The sequence below is a fragment of the Balearica regulorum genome, chromosome 1, assembly GCF_011004875.1.
Source record: "Balearica regulorum gibbericeps isolate bBalReg1 chromosome 1, bBalReg1.pri, whole genome shotgun sequence".
NCBI classification, from domain to species: domain Eukaryota; kingdom Metazoa; phylum Chordata; class Aves; order Gruiformes; family Gruidae; genus Balearica; species Balearica regulorum.
Window position 1 is genome coordinate 218,278,249 of NC_046184.1, and position 27,864 is coordinate 218,306,112.

At 62.8% G+C, this 27,864-nt stretch overlaps 3 protein-coding genes and 1 long non-coding RNA gene across 9 annotated transcripts in view; 2 read left to right on the forward strand and 2 right to left on the reverse strand.

The window, feature by feature from the left end:
• Positions 1-4,924: 4,924 nt before the first annotated feature.
• On the forward strand, positions 4,925-6,240 carry LOC142600009 (erythroblast NAD(P)(+)--arginine ADP-ribosyltransferase-like). Its single transcript, XM_075742808.1, has 3 exons — positions 4,925-5,705; positions 6,015-6,053; positions 6,158-6,240. The coding sequence occupies exons 1-3, from the start codon at positions 4,928-4,930 to the stop codon at positions 6,238-6,240; spliced, it is 900 nt and encodes a 299-aa protein (XP_075598923.1). The 5' UTR covers positions 4,925-4,927.
• A 1,083-nt stretch (positions 6,241-7,323) lies between these two features.
• On the reverse strand, positions 7,324-27,519 carry LOC142599991 (uncharacterized). The gene is made up of 3 exons (XR_012833479.1): positions 27,493-27,519; positions 27,226-27,291; positions 7,324-7,406 (listed from the first exon to the last, which is right to left on the reverse strand). It is a non-coding gene; the product is annotated as an uncharacterized LOC142599991 (long non-coding RNA).
• LOC142599984 (erythroblast NAD(P)(+)--arginine ADP-ribosyltransferase-like) overlaps positions 8,636-27,864 on the forward strand; it is a 32,333-nt gene continuing 13,104 nt past the window's right edge. Inside the window, exons 1-4 of one of the 6 annotated variants that reach the window (XM_075742762.1) lie at positions 8,673-8,761; positions 9,061-9,925; positions 10,236-10,274; positions 25,705-26,033. In XM_075742762.1, the coding sequence (XP_075598877.1) occupies positions 9,142-9,925; positions 10,236-10,274; positions 25,705-25,787 (906 nt within the window). In that variant the 5' untranslated portion in view covers positions 8,673-8,761; positions 9,061-9,141 and the 3' untranslated portion in view covers positions 25,788-26,033. Of the gene's footprint in view, positions 8,762-8,997; positions 9,926-10,235; positions 10,275-10,377; positions 10,705-19,992; positions 20,126-24,234; positions 25,249-25,558; positions 25,598-25,704; positions 26,034-27,864 lie in introns of those variants that run through there. The other 5 variants (XM_075742760.1, XM_075742761.1, XM_075742763.1 and 2 more) reach the window with 5 other exon arrangements.
• Positions 13,123-16,212, reverse strand: LOC142600010 (neuronal acetylcholine receptor subunit alpha-10-like). Its single transcript, XM_075742809.1, has 4 exons — positions 16,120-16,212; positions 14,504-14,658; positions 13,570-14,102; positions 13,123-13,430 (listed from the first exon to the last, which is right to left on the reverse strand). Exons 1-4 carry the CDS (start codon positions 16,210-16,212, stop codon positions 13,123-13,125), a joined length of 1,089 nt encoding a protein of 362 aa, XP_075598924.1.

Sequence of the window (27,864 nt, forward strand, 5' to 3'; positions counted from 1 at the left end):
CCAGCCAGCGGTGCCCACACAGCTGTATGTACGCCGGTCTGTCTGTCCCGTTCTATCTATCCATCTCAGTCGGCGAGGAACGCTGCGGTGGCAACGGTGAGTTCTGTGGCCAAGACCTAGATGAAGGTGGACGGAGGTTCCCGGAGCCAGGGAAACCCGAGGAAGAGCAGAGAGACCCCCAGGAGCCAGGAGCTCTCACGAGCGAGGCTGGCGTGGCTTCAGCAATGATGACGTGGCTTCGGCAAGGGTGACACGGCTTGGCCGTTGCCAGGAGCAACCGCGGGAGATTTAAACAGCTCTGGGGAGCGCCAGTGCCAGCGAAATGGCAGGCGAACAGGGCGCGGCGTGTCAGTTTGCAGGGGAGGGCCGTTTGCGCAGGGAGGGCCCTGCAACCTGCCTGTAGGCCCACGGCCCAGGGAAGCGCTCTCGGTCCCTGCCAAAACGGCGGCACGCGCCTCAGAGCTAACAGCAGTGTTCCAGGCAGAACGGGTCAGGAAGGAGACGTCCGTACAGGCGGTGGGTTGCAGGGGCTGCCCAGACCCCTCTCCGGGTGAAAAGGTCCGTACCTGCACAAGGTGTGCGCAGGTGGATGGTCCGTTATGTCAGGCGGCCGAGTCGCAGGCAACAGTGCAAAGGCTGCGCAGTGTTTGAGGGGCCGAGACGGAGGCAGATGGGTGGTCCCATAACCGAGTTCCTGTAGTGGGCACCACTGAGAAGGAGGCACCATGGACCCTGATCACCCACAGCAGCAGGGCTCTGCTCCAGTCTCCGCCCTCCGGCTTCACAAACAGAGACAGATAAGAAGCTTTAGCAGCTGTAGACACGCACGGGCAAGGTCTGCAAGGAGAAATTGTCCCAGCAGCACACGGTGGGTACCGTAAAAAGAGGCGACGACTGCTCGTAGTGGGTGACTCCCTGTTAAGGGACACCAAGGTGCCCGTCTGACGACCTGACAGGCAGGCACCAGAGGTACGGAGCCACGATCCGAGATGTTGCCGAGAGGGTGCCGCAACTTGTCCAGAGCACAGACCGCTATCCACTGCTACTCTTTCACGTGGGCATGAATGACACCGCAAGCCAGAACCTGGGCAGCATCAAGGAGGACTATGAAGCCCTGGGGGTGCAAGTGACAAACATTGGTGCCCAAGTTGGAGGAAAGGCGGCAGCCAGAAATAGACGTATAATGCAAATCAACTCCTGGCTACGTGGCTGGTGCCGTCGCGAGGGTTTTGGCTTTTACGGCAACGGGACATTCTTGGATGACCTTAACCTGTTAGAGAGGGATGGGAGCCACCTGTCCAGAAGAGGCAAGGGAATCTTTGGCAGCAGGCGGGCCAACTTGGTGAAGCGGGCTTTAAACTGAAGGACTCAGGGGCTGGGGTCCAAGGCGGCAATGCTGATGCCATCGCATCCACCTGGGGAACAAGCCAGGCCAACCGGAGCGGCAACAAACGTTCCTTAGCTGCCTCCCTAGAGGAGAACCAGAAAGCCAAACACCTCAAGGGTCTGTATGGCCGTGGCGGACCCTCCTGCAGCCCTCGAGGGAAACCTCCATGCTCCATTAGCTCTCTGAAATGCCTGTAGACCCATGCACGCAGCGTGGGGAATAAACAGGAAGAACTAGAGCTCTGTGTGCGGTCGCAGGGCCGTGATCTCATTGCAATGACAGAGACATGGTGGGATAGCTCGCGTGACTGGAATGCTGTCGCGGATGGTTACGTACACTTTAGGAATGACAGGCCAGCAAGGCGAGGTGGTGGCACTGGCCTTGGTGCGTTTGTGGGAGTGTTATGTAGTCATTCTGCCAGGCCGCCCCATATTTATATTTCAGCCATCGTCCTCCATACCAGAGAGGCTTCACCCGTTTGGCTTGCTTGATTGCAGCGCATGTTTCACATTCATGGATAACCTGTGAGATGGTGTCCAGGGTCAAGTCCACCCCTCGATCACAAGCCCATCTATATGTTGCATCTCTTCCTTGATGGCCTGAGGTATCATGAGCCCAACGAGCTATAAAGAATTGATTGTTACGTTGCTGTCGTGGTTTTACCCCATCCGGCAGCTGAGCACCACGCAGCCGCTCGTTCACTCCCCCCGCATCGGGATGGGGGAGAGAATTGGAAAAGTTAAAGTGAGAAAACTCGTGGGTTGAGATAAAGACAGTTTAATAGGTAAAGCAAAAGCCGCGCACACAAGCAAAGCAAAGCAAGGCATTCATTCACCACTTCCCATGGGCAGGCAGGTGTTCAGCCATCCCCAGGAAAGCAGGGCTCCATCACGCGTAACGGTTACTTGGGAAGACAAACGCCATCGCTCCGAACGCCACTGCCCCCCCTCTCTCTTCCCCCAAGCTCCTTATAAACTGAGCATGACGTTGTACGGGATGGAATATCCCTTTGGTCAGTTTGGGTCACCTGTCCTGTCTGTGTCTCCTCCCAACTTCTTGTCCACCCCCAGCCATCCCACTGGCAGGGCAGTGCAAGAAGCAGAAGAGGTCTTGGCCCCGTGTAAACACTGCTCAACAATAAGTCCATAGAACAAAAACATCTCTATATTATCAATGCCATCTCCAGCACAAATCCAAAACGTATCCCCACACTAGCTACTATGAAGAAAAATCAATCCTCTCAGCTGAAGCCAAGACAGTTGCCAGTCCAGATCTACCTGAGCCATTTCAATCTTAGCAGTCTGATCCACCTGATTGTTGTTTTGATGTTCCTCAGTGGCTCAACTCTTGGGCACATAGGCATCTACATGATGTACTTCCACCACCAGCTTCTCTAGCTGGGCAGCAATATCTTGCCATAATTCGGCAGCCCAGATGGGTTTGCCTCTGCACTGCCAGTTACTCCGCTTCCATTGCTGTACCCACCCTCACAGGGCATTGGCCACCATCCATGAGTCAGTATACAGGTAGAGCATCAGTCAGTTTTCTCTTTCAGCAATGTCCAAAGCCAGCTGGATGGCTTTCACCTCTGCAAACTGGCTCGATTCACCTTCTCCTTCAGCAGCTTCTGCGACTCGTCGTGTAGGACTCCACACAGCAGCCTTCTGCCTCCGATGCTTTCCCATGATGCGACAGGACCTATCAGTGGACAGGGCATATGGTTTCTCATCCTCTGTTAGTTTATTATACAGTGGTGCCTCTTCAGCACGTCACCTCCTCCTCCGGCAACATTCCAAAATCTTTGCCTTCTGGCCAGTCCATGATCACTTCCAGAATTCCTGGGTGACTGGGGTTTTCTATTCAAGCCCGCTGTGTGATCAGTGCAACCCACTTACTCCACGTAGCATCAGTTGCATGGTGTGTAGAGGGGACCCTCCCTTTGAACATCCAGCCCAGTACAATGCCTACGAAAGCTTGTGTTTCCTTTTTGTTGGTCAGTGGAGACATGGCTGCTATTTTGTTGATCACATCCATTGGGATCTGAAAACGCCTGTCTTGCCATTTTATTACTAAAAACTGGATCTCCTGTGCAGACCCCTTGACCTTACTTCATTTTATGGCAAAACCACCTTTCAGCAGGATTTGGACTATGTTCTTCCCTTTCTCAGAGATTTCTTCTGCTGTGTTGCCCCATACAATGATGTCATCAACATATTGCAAATGTTCTGGGGCTTCACCCTGTTCCAATGCAGTCTGGATCAGTCCATGGCAAATGGTGGGGCTGTTTCCACCCCTGGGGCAGTTGATTCCAGGTGTACTAGACAACCCTCCAAGTGAAGACAAACTGTGGCCTGCACTCTGCTGCCAAAGGGATCGAGAAAAATGCATTAGCGATATCAATTGTGGCGTACCACTGTGCTGCCTTTGACTCCAGTTCATATGGAAGTTCTAGCACATCCGGCACGGCAGCACTCATCAGCGGCGTGAGTTCATTCAGGCCACAATTGTCTACTGTCAGCCTCCACTCTCCATTGGACTTCTGCACTGGCCATATGGTACTGTTAAAGGGTAAGCGGGTTCTGCTGATCACTCCCTGACTCACCAGTTGACGAATTAGCTTATGGATGGGAATCAGCAAGTATCGGTTGGTGTAGTATTGCCACCAGTGCACCGCTGTGGTAGCTATTGGTACCTGTTGTTCTTCAAACTTGAGCAACACCACAACAGAAGGGTCCTCCGAGAGACCAGGCAAAGTAGACAATGGTTCAATTTCCCCTGTCTCCAAGGCAGCTATTCCAAAAGCCCACCGGTACCCTTTTGGTTCCTTGAAATACCCTCTCCTGAGGTAGTCTATCCTCAGGATGCACAGAGCCTCTGGGCGACTCACAATGGGGTGCTTTTCCCACTCATTCCCAGTAGCCAGCAAGATGTTGGTAACACCCAGCGGTTTGGCTACTGCTGAGCAGTGCCGGCACACATCCAGGCGCTCTCTCCAACATTTCTCCCCCTCCCTGGCCACAGCAGTAGCTTGGGGGTGGGCAAGATCTTGGGAGGGCACACAGCCAGGACAGCTGACCCCAACTGACCCAAGAGCTATTCCATACCAGATGATGGCTGCTCAGCAATAAGAAGCTGAGAGACAGGGGGAGGAACTGGGAGCATGCGTGGGTTTTTCTACAATGTTTGTCGTCTGGAGCAACCGCTATGCGTACTGAAGCCCTGCGTCCCAGGAAGTGGCCAGACATCGCCTGCTGATGGGAAGTAGAGAATAATCTTCTGCTCCTGCTTTGCTTCCATGCTTCCAGCCTTTTGCTGTATTAAACTTTATTTTGAGTCACGAGTTTGGGGTTGTTTTTTTCCATGTTATTTTTCTCCCCACCCTGCCCTGCTGAGGAGGGGAGTGATAGAGCAGCTGGGTGGGCACCTGGTGTCCAGCCAAGGTTAAACCACCACACCCACTGCCCCAGCCGCTTGCCGAGGAACCGGCTGCTTCCCTGCCTGTGGCAGCTGGGCACTTCTCCTGGGGAGGCTCTGCCCGCCATGGAGCACCTGGTGCTGGGCTTGGTGCTGCTGTCCCGGACCCTGGCTGCTGCCAGCCCCCGGCACCGGCGAGACCTCGACCCTGTCAAGGTGCTGGACATGGCCCCCAGCTCCTTCGATGACCAGTACCAGGGCTGCAGCCACATGATGGAGGAGGAGCTGCAGGAGCTCAACCAAACTGAGTTCGCCAACAACAGAGTCTACGCCAGGGCCTGGACTTATGCCACTACTGAATGGCAGAGATGGAAGACCCGCATCCGTGAGCTGCCAGTGCTGCAGCCGGACCATACGGTCGCCCTGATGGCATATATCCTGGATAGCAACGTGTTCCGTGAGTTTGATGTGGCTGTACGTGTGGCTGGGCGCTCCCGTGAGGAATACCTGTGTGCTTTCCACTTCAAGGTGCTGCATTTCCTCCTGAGCGAGGCCCTGCGTGTCCTGCGGGACACCCAGCCCCAAAAATGCCACCACGTCTACTGGGGTGTAGACGTTCGCTTCACCGCCCGGCACCAACAATCCATCCGCTTCGGCAAATTCACCATCACCTCCCTACGGAAAGACATTGCCCAGCGCTTCGGCAAGCACACCTTCTTCTCGGTGGAGACCTGCTATGGTGTGCCGGTCAGGAACTTCTCCTTATTCCCCACGGAGGAGGAGGTCCTCATCCCACCCTTTGAGATCTTCAAGGTCACCAACATCACCCACAACAGGAACAGAACCATCATCCAGCTCCGCTCCCAGGGCGCAAGCAGCACCTACAACTGCGAGTGGGTGAAAGGTGAATTCCTGGGGGTCAGTCCCTCCCCAAAACCGGGGTGTGGGGTGCAGGAGTGGTGGTGGCCCCATCCCACCAACTCTGCCAGGAAAGGGGGTCTCGATGGTGGGGAGGGCGAGGGGGGCAGCTTGCCTTTGGACACGCATCCTTGCACGACTCCCAGCCGCTCTCCCCTGGGGTTTGCAAAGGGGCCATTAGCGGCAGAGCACGGCACAGCGTGGCATGGCACAGCGTGGCACGGCTGGGGAGGGGCGAGGAGCGGCACGGTACGTTGCGTGCAGCAGCCGTGCAAACGGTTGGTTTCTTTGGCAGAGAAGCGATGCAAGAACCAGACATGCGTCTTCAGCGCAGGTGAGCCCAGAGTCCCCCCTGCGGCTGAGGAGGGCAGACCCCCGCTGGGACGCCTGCCCCCTCCCCCCTGGCTGCCCCTGACTCTCCCTCTCTGGCACCCCCAGGCAGGAGCATCCATGGGGACCCCCCCAACCTCTGGGGTTTCCTCCTGGCAGCTGCGGCCCTGGCAGCCCCCACGGGATCCTGAGCCAAGATGCCACCACTGCCACGGCACCACGGCGAGGGAAAGGGTTCGGGAATGGGAGCCACCAGCTTCATGGGGCCGGCGGGACAGGACGGGTCAGCAGGGGGGCTGGGGGTACGAGGACAGCCCCACTACTCAGCCGTGCCATGGTGCCACCGGCCCTGGGACACCCCGGCAGCCCCAGGACGCCAGCAGAGCCGGGACGAGACCTTTCCCTGGCTCCCACAGGAATAAAGATTTGCTCTGGGACTGGGGTGTCTCTGGGGGTTCCTGCAGCTCCCTGCGCTGGGGGCAGCTCAGGGTGGGGGGGCTGCAGCCGGGGTCTTCTCCAGCCCCCTCACATCCCCAGACCTCCTGCATCCAGAGCATCCCGCAGAGCGATGCCTGCCGCCCGGGTCCTGCTCGAGGGGTCCGGAGCGGTGTGTGTGTCTCCTCCTGGACTCTGTCCCCTGCCTGCAGCCCTTCACCTCCTCCTCCTCCTCCTCCTCCTCCTCCTGCTCCTCTGGTGCAGGGTGCAGCCATGGGGCCAGGCATCCCCAGGGCAGGGGCAGGGGCAGGGGCAGGGGCAGGGGCAGGGGCAGGGCTGTCCATGGCTCTCCAGCCCCTTGCCAGGCTGGGAGGGGGTCAGGGATGGATCCTGCCCTCTGCGCGCACCAGAGCCTCCTCCTCTCCCTCCCTCCTCACCCCACAGGTGCCCCCAGCACCCACGCACAGCCCCATCCCCAGGACACGGGTGACACCGGCCGACACCAGGCAGCCTTGATGTGCTTTAATAAACCCTGGCATCCCACAGCGGGCTACGGGCAGGTCCCTGGGCCGGCACGGGCAGCGCTCCTGCCTTGGTCAGGGGTGCCGGGAGACCCCCGCACAGTGGGGCGGGCAGATGCGGGGCCATGCAGATCCCACGGCGGGGCCCAGAGACAGGCTTCTGTGGAGGCATCACGTCCCTACACCCATGACCAGGACTGCCCCTCCCTGCCAGCCCCAGAGCCCCATCCGGCCCCACTGTACCCCTGGGACCCCCCACCCCTCTACTCACAGCACCGTCCCCTCACGCACGGCCCCTTCCGGGTACAGCTTCTCCACGAAGGAGCCGTTCCCCAGCCAGTAGAGTAGCGTGAGCTCGGGGAGGCTGCTCACCGCCTCGCACCACACCGTCACGCTCTCGCCTGAGGCCGGACGGGATGCCAGGGGCAGCAACAACAGGGGATCCTGGCCAAGGGCTGGCCCTGGCTCCGCCACCTGCCCCTCAACAGCCTTGGGGTTCTGGGGGGTCATGAGCAGGCGAGCACTGCCAGATCTGCCATCACACCAGGAAGGAGTAGAGGGAGCCCAGCGAAGAGGACCTGTTCCCTGCCAAGGAGCCCAGGGAGTCTATGGAGGCCAGCAGAGCCAAGACAGATTGGCGCTCCTTCCCATTCACTGCACTGAACGTTAGGACGGGATGCAAAGTTGATGGTGTAAGCTTCCTATACGGATCTCGAATGGCGCAGACGTGCAAAAAATGCCACATGGCAGCCCGTCGGTGCCTGTGTCGGGTACGGGGTGTCTTGGTACTGTAACCTGGAGAGGGGTCCCTGCTCAAGGGAAGGGTGTGGGGGAGCGGTGGTACCGGTGCTGCTCATGGTGGGAGAGGGCGCCATATCCGCCCAGTTTGGGATGACCCTGCACTGCTGTGATGAGGTTTTGGGGTTTGACTTCTGCTCGGCAGTGAGGCCAGGGACCTGTCTGCAGGCTGCCTCCCCAGTGCTGACATGGGGGCCCCCAGGGAGGGACACAGCTGCTGTGCTCATCTCTCCCCGGAGGCTCCTGCTCCTCTCTCCCCATTTCTCCCCAGGTGGTCCTACAGGAAGACCCCTCGCAGTGGGGGGTCCGGGCCCCCTGGGCTTTGCCACCCCTGTCCCTGTGTCTGTAAGCACCGCGACGGGGCCGCTCCCTTGGCCCAGAGCCGCTCGTGCCGGAGCGGGCAGGGACCGGGCTGTCCCCAGCCCTGCTGCCTGCACCCTGCCCTGCCTCCTGCCTTCTAAGCCCCTCCAAACCCAGGGGCTGCGGGCAAGGGCTGAAGCGCCGCAGATGCCCCTCGCCTCCGCACCACCTGTGCCACAACCTGCCCCGTCCTCAGCAGCGTGATGGGGGGGTCAGTGCAAGCACCCGGCCCCGGATCAGCAGGGTCAGAGCTGGGGTCAGGTGCTGCAGGAAAAGGCAGAGCCCCCGCGAGGCGGGATGGGACCCGCACCCAGCTTAAAGCCAAGGCAATTTATCCCACGGGGGGTTCCTGACCGTCCCCCACAGCCACGCTGCAGGGCAGGAGGGGGCAGCGGCTGCTCTGGGCGCTCGGGGGGTGGGAAGGTAAAAATAACCAGGAGGCGGGGGCTGGATCCGGGCCCCAGCAATCCTGGCCAGGGCTGCTATAAAAAGAAAGATCAGCCGATTCTCACCTCTCCTTCTGGCAGCGGGCGGGTGCCGAGGGTCTGGGTGCCACGGGACCCGGGGAGCAGCACCCCGACCCTGGCGCGGGGCACAGGTAACACTTTTTGCTGGGAGTCCCCAGGGGTTTGCTCCTGGCGGGGGACACCGCAGACCTGCAGTTGCCAGGGCCACGGTGCCAGGCGCTGTGGACACCCGCCCGTTGGCAGGGTTTAATGCAAGTCACGGGGTCGGGGTCTGGGCCGGTGATGGGAGGTGTGCCGAGCGGGGTGCCCCTGGCTGGGGATGCAACTGGGGGTGCTTTCGCCCAGCCTGCCCCGCTTCTCTCCGCAGCCCCCTCACAGGCCCTGCCGCCCTCCCCGAGCTGACCCTGCTCTCGCTCCCCCACTTCCCCAGCCCCTTGCGGAGGAACCGGCCGCTTCCCTGCCCACGGCACCGCGGCAGCTGGGTGCTTCTCCTGGGGGGGCTCTGCCTGCCATGGAGCACCTGGTGCTGGGCTTGGTGCTGCTGTCCGGGACCCTGGACTCTGCCAGCCCCCGGCACTGGCGAGACCTCGACCCCTTCAAGAAGGTGGCACTGGACATGGCCCCCAGCTCCTTCGATGACCAGTACCAGGGCTGCAGCCGCATGATGGAGGAGGAGCTGGAGAAGCTCAACCGCACCGAGTTCGCCAACAACAGAGTCTACAGGGAGACCTGGAGCCAAGCCACTGCTGAATGGCGGAGACAGTGGGGCCGCGTCGCCCAGCGGCAGGCGGTGCGGCTGGACCAGGTGGTTGCCCTGCTGGCATACACCCTGCAGGGCCCCTTGCACCGGGAGTTCAATGCAGCCGTGCGTGTGGCCGGGCGCTCCCGTGAGGAATACCTGAACACCTTCCACTTCAAGGTGCTGCATTTCCTCCTGAGCGAGGCCCTGCGTATCCTGCGGGACGCCCAGCCCCAAAAATGCCACCACGTCTACCGGGGTGTAGACATCCACTTCACCGCCCGGCACCACCAATCCATCCGCTTTGGCCAGTTCACCTCCACCTCCCTACGGAATGACAGCACCCAGCACTTCGGCCAGGACACCTTGTTCTCGGTGGAGACCTGCTACGGTGTCCTCATCAGGAACTTCTCCTTCTTCCCTCTGGAAGAGGAGGTACTCATCCCGCCTTTTGAGATCTTCGAGGTCACCAGCGTCACCCACAACGGGAACAGAGCCTTCATCCAGCTCCGCTCCCAGGGCGCAAGCAGCACCTACAACTGCGAGTGGGTAAAAGGTGAATTCCTGTGGGGACGGTCCCTCCCCAACACCGGGGTGTGGGGTGCAGGAATGGGGGTGGCCCCATCCCACCATCTCTGCCAGGAAAGGGGGTCTCGATGGTGGGGAGGGCGAGGGGGGCAGCTTGCCTTTGGACACGCATCCTTGCACGTCTCCCAGCCGCTCTCCCCTGGGGTTTGCAAAGGGGCCCTTAGCGGCAGAGCACGGCACAGCGTGGCATGGCACAGCGTGGCACGGCTGGGGAGGGGCGAGGAGCGGCACGGTACGTTGCGTGCAGCAGCCGTGCAAACGGTTGGTTTCTTTGGCAGAGAAGCGATGCAAGAACCAGACATGCGTCTTCAGCGCAGGTGAGCCCAGAGCCCCCCTGCAGCTGGGGAGGGCAGACCCCCGCCGGGACCCCTGCCCCCCTCCCCAAGGCTGCCCCTGACTCCCCCTCTCTGGCACCCCCAGGCAGGAGCATCCACGGGGACCTCCCCTGCCTCTGGGGGTTATTCCTGGCAGCCATGGCCCTGGCAGCTGCCACAGGATCCTGAGCCAAGATGCCACCGCTGCCACGGCACCACGGCGAGGGAAAGGGGTCGGGAATGGGAGCCACCAGCTTCACGGGGCCGGCGGGACAGGACGGGTCAGCAGGAGGGCTGGGGGCACGGGGACAGCCCCACTACTCAGCCGTGCCATGGTGGCACCGGCCCTGGGACGCCCCGGCAGCCCCAAGACGCCAGCAGAGCCGGGACGAGACCTTTCCCTGGCTCCCACAGGAATAAAGATTTGCTCTGGGACTGGGGTGTCTCCGGGGGTTCCTGCGGCTCCCTGGGCTGGGGGGCAGCTCGGGGTGGGGGGGCTGCAGCCGGGGTCTTCTCCAGCCCCCTCACATCCCCAGACCTCCCGCATCCAGAGCATCCCGCAGAGCGATGCCCGCCGCCCGGGTCCTGCTCGAGGTGTCCGGAGGGGTGTGTGTGTCTCCTCCTGGGCTCTGTCCTCTGCCTGCAGCCCTTCACCTCCTCCTCCTCCTCCTCCTCCTCCTCCTGCTCCTCTGGTGCAGGGTGCAGCCGTGGGGCCAGGCATCCCCAGGGCAGGGGCAGGGGCAGGGGCAGGGCTGTCCATGGCTCTCCAGCCCCTCGCCAGGCTGGGAGGGGGTCAGGGATGGATCCTGCCCTCTGCGCGCACCAGAGCCGCCTCCTCTCCCTCCCTCCTCACTCCTCAGGTGCCCCCAGCACCCACGCACAGCCCCATCCCCAGGACATGGGTGACACCGGCCGACACCAGGCAGCCTTGATGTGCTTCAATAAACCCTGGGGTCCCACAGCCGGCTGCGGGCAGGTCCCTGGGCCGGCGCGGGCAGCGCTCCTGCCTTGTTGAGGGGCGCTGGGAGACCCCCGCACAGTGGGAGTGGTGGACACAGGGCCATGCGGACCCCACGGCAGGGCCCAGAGACAGGCCTCTGTGGAGGCATCACGTCCCCACGACCAGGGCTTCCCCTCCCTGCCAGTCCCAGAGCCCTGGGTGGCCCCGCTGCACCCCTGGGACCCCCCACCCCGGTACTCACAGCACCGTCCCCTCGCGCACGGCCCCGTCCGGGTGCAGCTTCTCCACGAAGGAGCCGTTCCCCAGCCAGTAGAGCAGCGTGAGCTCGGGGAGGCTGCTCACCGCCTCGCACCGCACTGTCACGCTCTCGCCTGAGGCCGGACGGGACGCAGGGTCAGAGGGGCTGCCAGGGCCCCGCTGCCCCCTGGGCCAGCCTGACCCTGACCATAGGTGCAGCCCCCACCAAAGGGGGAACGTGCCCCACCTCACCAGCACCCCAAAATCTCAGCTGAGGGTGGAGGATGCACCCCATTCATCTGCCAGGGCCAACTCCCCCCGTCCTCCCCCGGCCGGGGGTCTCAGTGCAGCCCCCCATCCCCAGGCCCCCCCTGCAATGCCCCCAGGGGTCACTCACCCAGGCGGGGGGGGCTCTGACAGCGTCTGCAGGACAGTGATGCTGGGGGGCTGCAGGGCCATGGCACCTGGGGGAGCAGAGGCGGGTGAGGCGGGGGGACAAGAGTTGCCCCCCAAGACCCCCCATCTCCAGGGTGGGCAGGAGGGCAGGGTCCCACAGAGGGGATGAGGGGCACGGCTCAGTCCCCGCCCCCCACACAGGCGCCTTGCAGGGCACAGAGCCTGGACTTGGCCGTGCCCCCCACAGCCCCCCCACAGACCCCAGTTACTGGTGTGGCAGGAGGCCAGTGCTCACCAGAGCAGGGGCAGGAGGAGCCGGGCAGGGGACCCCGGGGTCTCTGCGGGCACAGATGGGGCTCAGCGCTGGGCACACCGGCATGCACCCCCCAAGCCCAGGACAGGCCACCTAGCACCCCCAACCAGCATCCCCCCAGCTGGCCATGGTGTCCCTCTCTCCAGCATCCCCCCAGCTGGCCATGGTCCCATCCCCCCAGGATCCCCCCCCAGCATCCCCAGTCTCCAGAATGCTCCCCCCAGGCACCGGGCTAGTTCCCGCTCCCGGGTCCCCCCAGCTCCGGCTGTTGCCCGCCCCCCCTCCTCAGATCCGGGTGGCGTTTTATGGGCAGCAGGCGGGAGCTCTGTGACTCACCGGGAGCCGCCCCCAGCCCAGCCACCGCCCCGGCCCCTCCGTGTCTGTGGGCCCTGCATCCCCATGTCCCGCCCTTCCCCGAGCCCCCCGGGATGTACCCGCTGCCCCCCGGGACGGCACCCTGTGTCTCCCTGCGCCCCCTGCGCTTCGTGCCACTTCCTGGGGGGTCCCCCCGGGCTGCGCCCCACAGCTCAGTGAGACCACCTCCCTCCCTCCTTTGCCCCACGCCCCCCCCCCAGCCCCGTGTCCCCTGGCTGTCGGGGTGGCAGACGATGCCATCTATCTATCCATCCATCTATCCATCCACATCCACGCAGGGAAAGGCTCTGCCCAGCCCTCCCACCTCTGCACGGCTCCAGATGAGGCTGCAAGGACCGGGCACGGCCCCACGGAGAGAAGGGTCCCACACCGCTTTGCTGCCCACTCCGTGCACACCCCCAGCCCACGCCCGCTGGTGCCGGTGATGCAGTGAAGCCCCGTGACCCTCCCCCGATCCCCAGGCAGGAGAGGCAGGAAACACGCTCCAGGGTTTATTTCCAGGGGCGCAGGGTGCAATGGGGGGACATGGGCACACGCCCTGGCGCAGCTGCCTGGGGGGCCGGGACCCCTCAGCCCTGCAGCTGGTGCAGCCCCAGTTGGCCCCCTGCCTTAGCGCCCACCTCCCCTTCCTCAGGACTCTCGCCCGGCATGCCGGCATCCCCCCTGCCCGCCCGCCCATATGGTGCCCGCTGGGGGCTCTTGCAGCTCTCGCCCACCTCGTAGACGCAGCAGAGCCGGGCCATGTGGTGGAGGATGAGCCGCCTGGCCCAGGGGGGCACAGGCCGGGCCCCCGGGCCGCAGTGGTGGACGTTCATGATGAAGATGGTCAGCGCGGTGGAGGCCGTGATCATGGTCATGGTGGCGATGTAGTACTTCCCTGTGTGGGCAACGGGCCGTGATGCTGCGGTGGAGGGGACAGAGACCCGCACACCCGCCTCCGCGCACCGCAGCCACCCATGGGTGCTGCCCATCACCCCGGCACAGACGCCCTGGTCCTGGGCACCATCGAGGCTCACCAATGAGCGGGACGCTCTCCGAGGGCGGCTCGCTCTCTGCCACCAGCAGCTGGAAGACAGTGAGGGCCAGCAGCACCGTCACCCCCAGCGAGACCTTCTCCCCCGAGTCGGCTGGCAGGTAGAAGCCGAGGGGCGCCAGGAAGGAGACCATGATGCAGGGCAGGAGCAGGTTGAAGATGCAGAAGGAGGTGCGGCGGCGGAGGAGCAGGGTGTAGGTGACGTCGGGGTAGGGCTCGGAGCAGCAGCCATAGGTGATGACGTTCCTTGTGGCCGGCATGCCCAGCACCTCCCACTCCGCATTCTCCACGAAATCTGTCAGGTGCCCCGTGTCCAGCTGGTTGCGGAGGTCGATCTGGTTCCCTTTATAGGTCCAGGAGCCGAAGGTGAGTCGGCACCTCTGCCCGTCAAAGGGGAAGTAGGAGACGTCCACCTTGCAGGAGCTCTTGGTGATGGTGGGCGAGTCCCACACGATGTGCCCGTCAGAACGCAGCACCACGTTGGTCTCCATCGAACTGCCAAAGTGGTTGTTGGCGCTGGGGGAGGGACGGCTGTGGGGCCGGGACAGCCCCGAGCCCCACGTGGAGCAAGGGTCTGCAGGGCCAGGGCCAAGCGCTTCCCCCAACGCCGTGTCCTCTCCCCGCATCACCCTGCTCCCCGAAGAGGGAGCTTTGTGCACCAGCCGCCCCCATGGTGGCCTATCCCAACCGGCAGGTCGGTGCCAGGCACAGCTCGCTGCTGCCAGCCCCCCCTGCACCCCCCGGCCACAACTTGTCACCCAGTCGGGGTGACCATCTCCCTGTGTCACCCACACCAGGACCTCCCGCTTGTGCAGCTGCGCAGCCCTGAGGATGCCAATATGGCGTGTAGCCCCCAACAGCACCAGCCTGATCCCCCCCAGCTCCGGGAGCAGTGCAGGGGGCTGAGCACAACCCACTTGTTGTAGAGGATGATGTCTGGCCGCCAGACGTAGCTGCTGGGGATGCGGATGCTGTCGATGCCGTCGTAGGCGTCCTTGTCCCAGGTGAGGTGGGCGTCGAGCCAGGCCTGGCGGACCCACAGGTAGGAGGTGAGGACCTGGTTCCTCTCGTCCTGCCGAGGGGAGAGGGTGGGCACGGGGGATGGACCCTGTGCCCCAAGGGTCAGTGCTGGGTCCCGTCTTGTTCAACATATTCATCCATGACCTGCACGAGGGGACAGAGTGTCCCCCTCAGCAAGTTTGCTGACCATACAGAACTGGGAGGACTGGTTGACACACCAGGAGGCTGCACTGCCATTCAGCGAGATGTGGACAGGCCGGAGAGTTGGGCGGAGAGGAACCAACTGAAATTCAACAAGGGCAAGGGTAGGGTCCTGCACCCAGGGAGGAATAACCCCAGCACCAGTACAGGTTGGGGGTGACCTGCTGGGAAGCAGCGCCGCGGAGAAGGACCTGGGAGTGCTGGTGGACAAGAAGATCTCCATAACCAGCAGCGTGCCCTCGTGGCCAAGAAGGCCAAAGGTGTCCTGGGGTGCATGGAGAAGAGCGTGGCCTGCAGGTCGAGGGATGTTGTCCTCCCCCTCTGCTCTGCTCTGCCCTGGTGTGGCCACAGCTGGAGTTCTGTGTCCAGGTCTGGGCTCCCCAGTTCCAGACAGACAGGGAACTACTGGGGAGAGTCCAGGGGAGGGCTGCGAGGATGAGGAGGGGCCTGGAGCATCTCTGGTGTGAGGAAAGGCTGAGAGAGCTGGGGCTGGTTAGCCTGGGGAAGAGAAGCCTGAGAGGGGATCTGATCCACACTTCTCAATATCTAAAGGGTGGGTGTCAAGAGGAAGGGGCCAGACTCTTCTCAGTGGTGCCCAGCGACAGGACAAGGGGCAACGGGCACAAACTGGACCACAGGAAGTTCCACCTGACCGTGAGGAAAAACTTCTTCCCTCTGCGGGTGACCGAGCCCTGGGACAGGCTGCCCAGAGAGGTTGTGGAGTCTCCTTCTCTGGAGAGATTCCAAACCCGCCTGGACGCCATCCTGTGCGACCTGCTCTGGGTGATCCTGCTCTGGCAGGGGGTTGGACTAGGTGATCTCCAGAGGTCCCTGCCAGCCCCCACCAGTCTGGGATTCTGTGAATTTGCATCCCGTCCTAACGTTCAGTGCAGTGAATGGGACGGAGCACCAACCCATCTCGGCAGTGCTCACCCGCGAGGCTGGGGAGGGGGGTGCCCCAGAACGAAGCCCCCAGCCCCATGCCGTCATCCCACACAGCTGCAGGGTGTCCCCGAGGTCTCTCCCAGCTCCTTTATAGGCACCATCACCAGGGCATGTTTTGCAGCACACCTGAGCCATCCGAAATGGGGACGAAGCAACCGCTTGGTCCCTGCACCCCTCCCTCGGGGGCCGGGCAGGGAGCCCGCCAGGGGGCAAAATCCCACGCAATGCGGAGCACCGAAACGCGTCAGGAGCCCAGGGCCGTGCCTGGCCCCAGAGCCCCAGCAGGGAGCGGAGAAGCTGGGGCAGACGGGACGTGGTGTTTAAACCTCGGCTGGCCGAGGGGATGCTGTAACGTGTCTGGCATTGCCTTCTCCTTCTCCTTCTCCTTCTCCTTTGCCTTCGCCTTCGCCTTTGCCTTCTCCTTCTCCCCCTCCTCTGAAGTCCCGCCAGGGTCCCCCATCCTGCAGACACTGGGTTTCCATCAGCTGCCACCCCTGATTTCCAGGGGGACGTCCCAGCCCCTCCTGAGTCCCTCGCATCTGTCCACACCGCCCGGGAAGGGCACGGGGTGCTGCCCGCTGTCACAAAGGCGGGGCTCCGCCTGCGCCCCGTGTCACAATGGGGGGCTCTGCCTGCTGTAGTATTAAAAGGGGGCGCGGGGGCCCCGTGGGAGCAGGCAGCAGGCGCTGTGCATGGTAGTCTGGCCTTGTCTCGGCAGACTGCAGCCTCAGCCTCTGCCACACCAGCAGTGTTGGGGGTCCCCTCACTGGGGACCCAGGAAGTCATCGGGGACCCGCACCGCGGGCCTGTGCTGGTGACAGGAGTGCCAGGGCCGCACCGCAGCCGGTGCCATGGGGCGCTCCAACATCCCCACCTTGCCTGAGCTGTTGCCGCTCCTGATGCTCGTGCTGCAGCTCAGCCTGATCTCTGCCATGCTGCGGGCCAAGCGGCTCCGGGTAGGTGACCGTTGCACCGCACCACACTGCACGCACCGCGGCACACCATGGGGTGGGGTGGGGTGGCGTGGGGTGGGGTGGGGTGTCGTGGGGGACTGTGGTGTGGGGCTGGGAGCTGTTCTCATCTCACCCCACTTCTGGGGGTCTTGCAGAAGTGGTGGAAGAAGTCGAAGCGTCGGACGAGCATGGCCAGAGCCCAGCCAGAGAAGCAGAGTGGTGAGTGGCCCCGGCACCGAGCGCCCTGCAAACAGCCAACACTCCACAGCAGCCCCGACCCAGGGCTGTGCTGGGGGCTGCCGGCCGCTCACTCTGTCTCATCCCTCAGCAGCTTCTACCCTGGCAGACGGAGGAGTAGGGAAGCCTACGGTGACCCTGGAGACGTGGTGAGTGCTGGGGAGACCCCCAGATCCTGCCCCAGACCCTCGCCCCGTGCCCTGCCCCTGCCTGCATTGGGCAGCCCTTCCCACCGGCCATGGGGGGGGTGCTGCCCGCAGGTCCCACCGGAGGGGCTGGGGTGCAGCAGGTCTCTTCCTTCTCCTCTTCTGTAGGGACAACACAGAGGCTCCGAGCAGGAAGCGCCTGTCCCGGTGGGCCCCGCTGGCCTCCATGGACTCCCTGGGCTCCCTGTCAGGGAGCAGGTCCTCTTCCCTCAGCTCCCTCTATTCTTTCCCGGAGCCCTGGCATGGTGCGATGGCGGAGCTGGCAGCGCTCACCCGCCCGGGGCCCCCCAAGGCTGCCGAGGGGCCGGTGGCAGAGCCAGGGCCAGCCCTTGGCCAGGACCCCCCGCTGGAGCTGCCCCCGCGGACAGAGCAAGAGCGGGTCCCTGGGGAGGGCAGGGACAGGCCGCAGAGCCCCGTGGACGTGGAGCCGCCCCTCAGCAGCCACTCAGCCATGGCCACGGCCAAGGGGCAGCTTGTCCTCGACCTCATCCGCACTCTCCGGGACACCCAGGCAGTGACCGAACAGCAATGCAAGCAGCTGCAGACGGATCTGGCCCTGTGGCAAGGGGGGGCGGCGGTAGCCTGCGGTGGGACCAGAGCGTGGGCCCAGTGCCTTCAAGCGGAGTTGCCGTGGGTGGATGAGGACGTGGCCATGGACAAGGCTGCGGATGGGGACATGGCAAAGGACAAAGACACAGGTGCAGACAGAAGCAGCGCCATGGAGCAGGGCAGGAGAAGCCTTGAGGAGCTGGGCAGGAGCAGCCCCATGGAGCAGGGCAGAAGCAGCCCCAGGGAGCTGGGCAGGAGAAGCCCCATGGAGCTGGGCAGGCAGAGCCCAGTGGAACAGGGCAGGAGAAGCCTTGAGGAGCTGGGCAGGAGCAGCCCCACGGAGCTGCATAGGAGAAGCCCTAAAGAGCCGGGCAGAGGAAGCCCCATGGAGCCGGGCAGAATGAGCCCCATGGAACTGGACAGGAGAAGCCCCATAGAGCTGGGCAGGAGAAGCCCCACAGAGCTGGGCAGAAGCAGCCCCATGGAGCTGGGCAGGAGGAGCCCCATGGAAGTGAAGAGGCACGGCTCCGTGGGCCTAGAGAGCAGCAACCCCGTGGGGCCAGGCAGGAGCACCCTGGCAGAGCGTGGTGCCCAGCAGCAGGTCCCCCCGGGCCGGGCGTGTGGCCGGGCAGCCCCAAGGCTGTGCAGGGCAGGACGGTGCCTGCGGGAGGGCTGCGCCCGGCTCTGGCGCTGCCTCAAGGCCTGGTGGAGACGCCGCTGCCGGCCCCTCCACATCCGCTTCTGCAAGCCCCCGTGGTGGCAGCGCTGGTCCCAGAAGAGCAACAGGTTCCCTGGCTACTGAGCTGCCGGGGGCATGCGGGGCCGGGAACCCCCCTGGGGCACCCCTGCATCTGCAGTGTTATAAAAATAAATATTTTCTCTATCCCTAATGCTGTGGTTCTACTGCCCATCCCATGGCTGAGGGAGCAACCCCCTCAGTGCTCGACCCCGGCGGGGACGGGCTGGCACCAGGCACCACTGGCACCCACAAAACCGGGGGTGGGGGTGGCTGGTGCCCCAGCGGGTGTGCTGGCGTCTGGGGACCTGGGTGGGCTGGGGAAATGGCACCTCCTCAAGTTCCACAAGGGCAAAGTCCGGCCCCGGGGAGGAACAAGGCCAGGCACCAGCACAGGCCGGGGCACGTGGCTGGAAAGCGGCTTGGCAGAGAAGGTCCTGGGGGTGCTGGTGGGGGGCCGCGGGCCCCTGGGGCCAGGCAGGGGTCCTGACCAGAGGCGAGGGATGAGCGACTTGCTCCTTTTGACAGATGTGGTGCCTGACGGTCTGCCACTGGAACCAACCAAGGGACGTGGGGGCTGAGGGGAGGCCTCACAGCCTCTGTACCCAACGCCTTCGTTCTCCGCTGCTCCCCTCCTCCAGTCAACAGCACAACAAGCCTTGTCAAGGGCCAGTCGGCACACAATACTTGACTGAGCCCCACCTTGCCAACAGTATAAATCTGGCTTTCAGAACCCTCCCTTCTGAGGATGAGAACGGGTCGACGGGCCTGGACCTCTCCCCCCCCGCCCCAAGCAGGGACGCCTCTTTGGTAAGACTTGTGCCTCTGACTGTGTCGGGTGTTCCCCCGGGAAAGTACACTTAACAAAAGCGCTGAACTATTATGTCCAGCTGGATTTTTGCACTAAGTGTATTTATCGGTGAAATTCTGAACTTGTTTCATCTGCCGCCCCAATAAATGACCTGTCTTTTCGACTTTGCGACAGTGTCTCAGTGAAGGTCCTTGAGAGGGCTCCGACAGGCAAACGTGGACTCTGCTAAGTGGCCACGCGCGTAACGCTTTAGACGTGAACCCTTGAGCAAGTCTGGGACTTAGACTGGACCTAGCCGCACCTCGGCTCCTGAGAAGGAGTTGAGAAAGCAAGGGGGTCCTCCCTGAACCTGGGCACTCGACGGGAGGGCCCCCCTCAGCCACGTGTGAGACTCGTACTCTTTTCGCAACAGTAAAATTGGCATCATGGACAGGATTGCCGTGGATAAACTGCGGCGAAAATACCTGTGCGCGCCATCCCGAGTGGGAGTAGAATGGGGCCAAAAATTTTGGAAAGATGAGGACAACGTGGTGGAGTGGATGGACCAGTGTAGAAGTGAGCCTGGCAGTTTGGCCAGGGGGCCTTCTTCTCGGTGGAGACCTGCTACGGTGCCCTCATCAGGAACTTCTCCTTCTACCCCGATGAGGGCCCAGGGCCCCCCTGCAGCTGGGGAGGGCAGACCCCTGCCAGGACCCCTGCCCCCCTCCCCCCAAGGCTACCCCTGACTCCCCCTCTCTGGCACCCCCAGGCAGGAGCATCCATGGGGAACCCCCCTGCCTCTGGGGGTTATTCCTGGCAGCCACGGCCCTGGCAGCCCCCACGGGATCCTGAGCCGAGATGCCACCGCTGCCACGGCACCACGGCGAGGGAAAGGGGTCGGGAATGGGAGCCACCAGCTTCACGGGGCCGGCGGGACAGGACGGCATCATGGACAGGATTGCCGAGTGGGAGTAGAATGGGGCCAAAAATTTTGGAAAGATGAGGACAATGTGGTAGAGCGGATGGACCAATGGAGAAGTGAGCAAAAGATTAAAAAAGGTAAAGGCAAAGGAATTGTTTGTGCAGCGTTGGGGCTTGTTTGTCTTGTGTGCAAAGGAAAGCCAAAGGTCTCCTTCCCCTAAATGAACTGCAGATGTAGAATATACCTCTTTGAAACCACAAAATGAGATATCGAAAACCTCCTTGACCAGTGAGAACACAACCAGAGAGAAACTGGGGACATGGGTAGTTGCCCTTAGACTGAAAACCAAGGCTTAAAACCAGGGAATGGGGAACTTGAAATGCTGTTGGCCTGAGCAGAAGGGTGAGAAAAACAACTGCAGGAAAAGTGAAATCTCTTCCTAAATCAAATGCTGTTCTCAGTCTCAGGTAAACAAGTCTGCAAATTAATGCGCCGTGCAGATCCCGAGACATGGGATGGAGACATCTGGAATGATAATGGTAATGGTGAACTGGTGGAAGATTCCGATCTTACCCCAGAACCCGTGCCTATATGACCACTGATCAAAACCGAAACTACAAACAAAGGGGATGATGATGTTCGTACAACCGTACACATGTTCCCCTGGTGTCCTGCTGAATTGGCAAAGTTACAGGAAAAGTATTACAGGAACTCGGAGGAGTCCGAGACAGAATATGTGTGTTGAGTCTCCCTTACGGGGAGGATCGAATCTTGCCGAGCGAGGAAGAAGCAGGAGGGTATTGGGGCCCTGGAGTTTTTTTAACCGCTGCACCGGGCAATCGTAACTACTCATTAACTACGTGGGCTGCCAAGTGGGCTGGCAAGAAAGAAGAGATCCTCTTGTTATCAAAACATCAGGATTCTCTGACTTGGCTGCGTCTGTACAAAAGGTAGCCTGCATTCAAGCGATGTACAAGGGACGTGTTGATGTGCATGATTAACTCCCCTTATCCGTGGCCTCACGGACAGCCTGAAGACATATGTAGCCAGTGTCCAGGATGGGGTCCGAGCCACTCAGGAGGCTAATGCTGGACCTTACCGTGCACCCTGAGCAGGGAGACCCAACTATAGGGATCCGCCGATACCCACCTGGAGTGAGTTTGTACAAGAAATAGTGAATTATTGGCACCGCATGGGCTGGATTGGATTGACCACCGTGAAACCCCCAGAACCACTTCCTCGACGAGTTTGTCAGGTCCACAGCACTAAGCCTAAACCAGCGTTCAGACCCAAGTTCGATAAGGAATGTAACGCCCTGTGGCGTAGAGCCTTGCCGATGGGAGTGCCACGGGGCATGTTCCCATTGTAACCTGTGGCCAAAGGGACCAGAAGGGCCAGAGAGACTGCGAGAGCTTAGTTCCCACTCTTTCGATGCCACCAAAATGAGATAGTCAGACCTTGCAAAGGCTCGCTGTCCTTAGTGCGAGCAGTGAAGCGAGTGGAACAGGCAAGAAAAGGACAGATCTGATCATTCGGGGGCCTTTCCATCTCCTGGATACAGCGCGCGAGGGTGCAGCCGTTGCCCAGAAGCCTACAGCCCGGAAATGGTACGCCTGTCTGGACGGTACCGATGAAACCACATCGGTTACAGAAGGCAGCATTAAAGTATCTAAATTACAGGAAGACAGAGACAGCACGGTGTTATTGCAAATCCCGCCAAGCAAAGCGTCTGTGATTCAGGGGGCACCTCCTCTGAAGGAAGGCAGTGACCTTCAAGGGGTCTGGTTCACTGATGCACCATCTAAGAGGCAAACCCATGAGTGGAAGTATAAGGCGGTGACACTGGAAGTGGCCCCGGGGGAAAAGTTAAGCACAGGAACAGGTAAAGGAATCGCACGAGTAGGGGAGCTTAGGGCAGACCTACCGGCCGCCCGACATGGCGCCAGCCATATCTATCCCGACTCATCTGCTGGTTTTAAGGGATCCACAGAGCGAGTGGGTCTCTGGGCAGCCAACGACTGGCAGGTAAAGAGAGTCCCGCTCTGGCAAACCGCTGACAGTTGGAAACAATTGCAGAACTAGGAGAACAAAGGGTGTCGCGTATTGGGTGGGTGACAGGACAGGACTGATCAGCTCCTATCGCTGCCCACTTCAACCAACAAATCGATAGCCTCACCCCACTACAGGACATGGATGTCGTGAGCGATGACCACAAATGGGAACGCTTACTTGAATGGCTGCACGGGAAACGAGGCCACAGCGGGCGAGCCCATTTGTATGGGGAAGGTATAGCCCGAGGATGGCCCGTCTCGGTAAAGCCGTGTGATCGAGCGGTAGCTGCCTGCTCACGATGTCGTTTATAATTTAACAAAGACCATCCAAGTAAGGCACCTCCCCTGCATATCCGGGACAAGAAAACACTGTGGCACACCCGGCAGATCGACTACAGTGGCCCACTATGACCCTCAGGGGGTAAAAAATACATAGTGGTGAGAGTGGAGGTCATTTCAGGAGCTCCCATGGCTGCTGCCGTCACGGCTGCCACTGGGAAAAATACAGTCCTTAGTCTGAAGGAGTGGTTTAGTACACTTCCCCTTCTTGAGGGGATTCAAAGCGATAACTGGTCGCATGTTTCAGCATTTTTCAGCTGCAGTGGTACAAGACTGGTCAAAGGAAGAAGGGATCCGGTGGGTATTCCATACTCGGGCAGCAGGGTCCTGCCAGCCAGCGGTGCCTACGCAGCTGTATGTATGCCGGTCTGTCTGTACCGCTCTATCTGTGCATCTCTAGAGCTCGAGGTCTCTCTCTATAGCTCATGCCCCAGGGGGGCCGGGACTCCTCAGCCCTGCAGCCGGGGCAGCCCCAGTGGGCATGGGGGTCCCGCTGTGGGGCTCCTCTTCCCTGGTGCTGGTGGAGCTCCCACCCTGCAGCTCTGCGGGGAACGGGGGGTGCTCAGGACGAGCCACCCTCATGGGGCACCCACGGCCACCGCTGGTGCTGGGGGAGGACCCACGTGGGCAGGGGGTGCAGCGGGGTGCCTTGTCTCTCCTCCTGTGCAGGGGGAGCAGGGAGGGGTGGAGCAGGGAGCGCTTGTCCCGGTGGGCCCCGCTGGCCTCCATCGACTCCCTGGCCCAACGGTGGGGAGTGGCGGGGGGCAGCGGGGGCTCCTGCTGTGGGACCTTCCCAGGGAGCCATACTATCCCACCGGCCAGGATGGAGGTGCTGGTCCAGCTGGAGCTGCCAGGGGTGGACATGGATGCGGACATGGCTGCAGATGTGGACAAGGACACAGGTCTTGGCAGGAGCAGCCCCATGGAGCTGGGCAGGAGCAGGACCCTGGGGGGGGCTTCAGAGGAGGGGAGAGGGGAGGAGGGAAAAAAGGGGGAATAAAGGGGAAAAAAGTGGAAAAAAGTGGAAAAGAAAGGGAAAACAAGGGGAAAAACGGGGGGGGGGGGGAGAAAAAAAAGGAAAAAAATGGGAAAAAAAGGAAAAAAAGGAAAAAAAAAAGGAAAAAGTGTGACGGCAGGTAGGCTGCAGCATCCCCTCAGCCAGCTGGGGTCAGCTGTGTCCCCCAGCCTCCGCACCACCCCAGAACCCCTGGGTCAGCAGGGCCAGAGCTGGGGTCAGGTGCTGCAGGAAAAGGCAGAGCCCCCGCGAGGCGGGACGGCACCCGCACCCAGCTTAAAGCCAAGGCAATTTATCCCACGGGGGGTTCCTGACCGTCCCCCACAGCCACGCTGCAGGGCAGGAGGGGGCAGCGGCTGCTCTGGGCGCTCGGGGGGTGGGAAGGTAAAAATAACCAGGAGGCGGGGGCTGGATCCGGGCCCCAGCAATCCTGGCCAGGGCTGCTATAAAAAGAACGATCAGCCGATTCTCACCTCTCCTTCTGGCAGCGGGCAGGTGCCGAGGGGCCGGGTGCCACGGGACCTGGGGTGCAGCACCCCGACCCCAGTGCTGGGGAGGGGTCCCCAGGGGTTTGCTCCCGGCGGGGGACACCGCAGACCTGCAGTTGCCAGGGCCATGGTGCCAGGCGCTGGGGACACCCGCCCGTTGGCAGGGTTTAATGCAAGTCACGGGGTCGGGGTCTGGGCCGGTGATGGGAGGTGTGCCGAGCGGGGTGCCCCTGGCTGGGGATGCAACTGGGGGTGCTTTCGCCCAGCCTGCCCCGCTTCTCTCCGCAGCCCCCTCACAGGCCCTGCCGCCCTCCCCGAGCTGACCCTGCTCTCGCTCCCCCACTTCCCCAGCCCCTTGCGGAGGAACCGGCCGCTTCCCTGCCCACGGCACCGCGGCAGCTGGGTGCTTCTCCTGGGGGGGCTCTGCCTGCCATGGAGCACCTGGTGCTGGGCTTGGTGCTGCTGTCCGGGACCCTGGACTCTGCCAGCCCCCAGCACTGCCAAGACCAACACCCCTTCAAGGTGCTGGACATGGCCCCCAGCTCCTTCGATGACCAGTACCAGGGCTGCAGCCGCATGATGGAGAAGGAGCTGGAGGAGCTCAACCGCACCGAGTTCACCGACAAGGACTATGCCGAGGCCTGGAAGAAAGGTGCCGCTGAATGGCAGAGCAAGCCGCACCATGTCTCCCGTGTGCCAGCGCTGCGGCGGGAGCATGCGGTCGCCCTGCTGGCATACACCTGGCAGTGCGACCTGTACACGAAGTTCAATGCAGCCGTGCGTGTGGCCGGGCGCTCCCACGAGGAATACCTGAACACCTTCCACTTCAAGGTGCTGCATTTCCTCCTGAGCGAGGCCCTGCGTATCCTGCGGGACGCCCAGCCCCAAAAATGCCACCACGTCTACCGGGGCATCCGGGGTATCCGCTTCACCGCCCAGCAGCACCAATCCATCCGCTTTGGCCAGTTCACCTCCACCTCCCTCCAGAAAGACAAAGCCTTGAAGTTCGGCAAGGACACCTTGTTCTCGGTGGAGACCTGCTACGGTGTCCTCATCAGCAGCTTCTCCTTCTTCACCGATGAGGAGGAGGTCCTCATCCCGCCTTTTGAGATCTTCGAGGTCACCAACATCACCCACAATGGGAACAGAGCCTTCATCCAGCTCCGCTCCCAGGGCGCAAGCAGCACCTACAACTGCGAGTGGGTGAAAGGTGAGTGCCTGTGGGGACGGTCCCTCCCCGCCATCGGGGTGTGGGGTGCAGGAATGGGGGTGGCCCCATCCCACCAACTCTGCCAGGAAAGGGGGTCTCGATGGTGGGGAGGGCGAGGGGGGCAGCTTGCCTTTGGACGCGCATCCTTGCACGTCTCCCAGCCGCTCTCCCCTGGGGTTTGCAAAGGGGCCCTTAGCGGCAGAGCACGGCACAGCGTGGCATGGCACAGCGTGGCACGGCTGGGGAGGGGCGAGGAGCGGCACGGTACGTTGCGTGCAGCAGCCGTGCAAACGGTTGTTTTCTTTGGCAGAGAAGCGATGCAAGACCCTGGCATGCGTCTTCAGCGCAGGTGAGCCCAGAGCCCCCCTGCAGCTGGGGAGGGCAGACCCCTGCCAGGACCCCTGCCCCCTCCCCACCCCAAGGCTACCCCTGACTCCCCCTCTCTGGCACCCCCAGGCAGGAGCATCCATGGGGACCTCCCCCGTCTCTGGGGGTTCCTCCTGGCATCTGCGGCCCTGGCAGCCGCCGTGGGATCCTGAGCCAAGATGCCACCGCTGCCACGGCACCACGGCGAGGGAAAGGGGTCGGGAATGGGAGCCACCAGCTTCACGGAGCCGGCGGGACAGGACGGGTCAGCAGGAGGGCTGGGGGCACGGGGACAGCCCCGCTGCTCAGCCGTGCCATGGTGCCACTGGCCCTGGGGTGCCCCAGCAGCCCCAGGACACCAGCAGAGCCAGGACGAGACCTTTCCCTGGCTCCCACAGGAATAAAGATTTGCTCTGGGACTGGGGTGTCTCCGGGGGTTCCTGCGGCTCCCTGGGCTGGGGGCAGCTCGGGGTGGGGGGGCTGCAGTCGGGGTCTTCTCCAGCCCCCTCACATCCCCAGCCCTCCCGAATCCAGAGCATCCCGCAGAGCGATGCCCACAGCTCGGGTCCTGCTCGAGGGTTCCGGAGCGGTGTGTGTGTCTCCTTCTGCGCTCTGTCCCCTGCCTGCAGCCCTTCACCTCCTCCTCCTCCTCCTCCTCCTCCTGCTCCTCTGGTGCAGGGTGCAGCCGTGGGGCCAGGCATCCCCAGGGTAGGGGCAGGGGCAGGGGCAGGGGCAGGGGCAGGGGCAGGGGCAGGGGCAGGGGCAGGGCTGTCCATGGCTCTCCAGCCCCTCGCCAGGCTGGGAGGGAGTCAGGGATGGATCCTGCCCTCTGTGCGCACCAGAGCCTCCTCCTCTCCCTCCCTCCTCACCCCACAGGTGCCCCCAGCACCCGCGCACAGCCCCATCCCCAGGACACGGGTGACACCGGCCGACACCAGGCAGCCTTGATGTGCTTTAATAAACCCTGGGGTCCCACAGCTGGCTGCGGGCAGGTCCCTGGGCCGGCACGGGCAGCGCTCCTGCCTTGGTCAGGGGTGCCGGGAGACCCCCGCACAGTGGGAGTGGTGGACACAGGGCCATGCGGACCCCACGGCAGGGCCCAGAGACAGGCCTCTGTGGAGGCATCACGTCCCCATGACCAGGGCTTCCCCTCCCTGCCAGTCCCAGAGCCCTGGGTGGCCCCGCTGCACCCCTGGGACCCCCCACCCCGGTACTCACAGCATCGTCCCCTTGCGCACGGCCCCGTCCGGGTGCAGCTTCTCCACGAAGGAGGCGTTCCCCAGCCAGCAGAGCAGCGTGAGCTCGGGGAGTCTGCTCACCACCTCACACCACACCGTCACGCTCTCGCCTGAGGCCGGACGGGACGCAGGGTCAGAGGGGCTGCCAGGGCCCCGCTGCCCCCTGGGCCAGCCTGACCCTGACCATAGGTGCAGCCCCCACCAAAGGGGGAACGTGCCCCACCTCACCAGCACCCCAAAATCTCAGCTGAGGGTGGAGGATGCACCCCATTCATCTGCCAGGGCCAACTCCCCCCGTCCTCCCCCGGCCGGGGGTGTCAGCGCAGCCCCCCATCCCCAGGCCCCCCCTGCAATGCCCCCAGGGGTCACTCACCCAGGCGGGGGGGCTCTGACAGCGTCTGCAGGACAGTGATGCTGGGGGGCTGCAGGGCCATGGCACCTGGGGGAGCAGAAGCGGGTGAGGCGGGGGGACAAGAGTTGCCCCCCAAGACCCCCCATCTCCAGGGTGGGCAGGAGGGCAGGGTCCCACAGAGGGGACGAGGGGCATGGCTCAGTCCCAGCCCCCCACAGAGGCACCTTGCAGGGCACAGAGCCTGGACTTGGCCGTGCCCCCCGCAGCCCCCCCATAGCCCCCAGTTACCGATGCGGCCGGAGGCCAGGGCCCAGCAGAGGAGGGGCAGGAGGAGCCAGGCAGGGGACCCCGGAGTCCCTGCGGGCACAGATGGGGCTCAGCGCTGGGCACACTGGCATGCACCCCCCAAGCCTGGGACAGGCCGCCCAGCACCCCACCCAGCATCCGCCCAGTTGGCCATGGCCCCCCCTCCAGCATCCCCCCTGCAGCATCCCCCTCTCCAGCATCCCCCCAGCCAGCCATGGTCCCATCCCCCCAGAATCCCCCCCCCAGCATCCCCAAGCTCCGGAACGCTCCCCTCAGGCACCAGGCTGGTTCCCCTCTGTGTCTGTGGGCCCCGCGTCTCCACATCCCCCCTTTCCCCAGGACGTGCCCACTGCC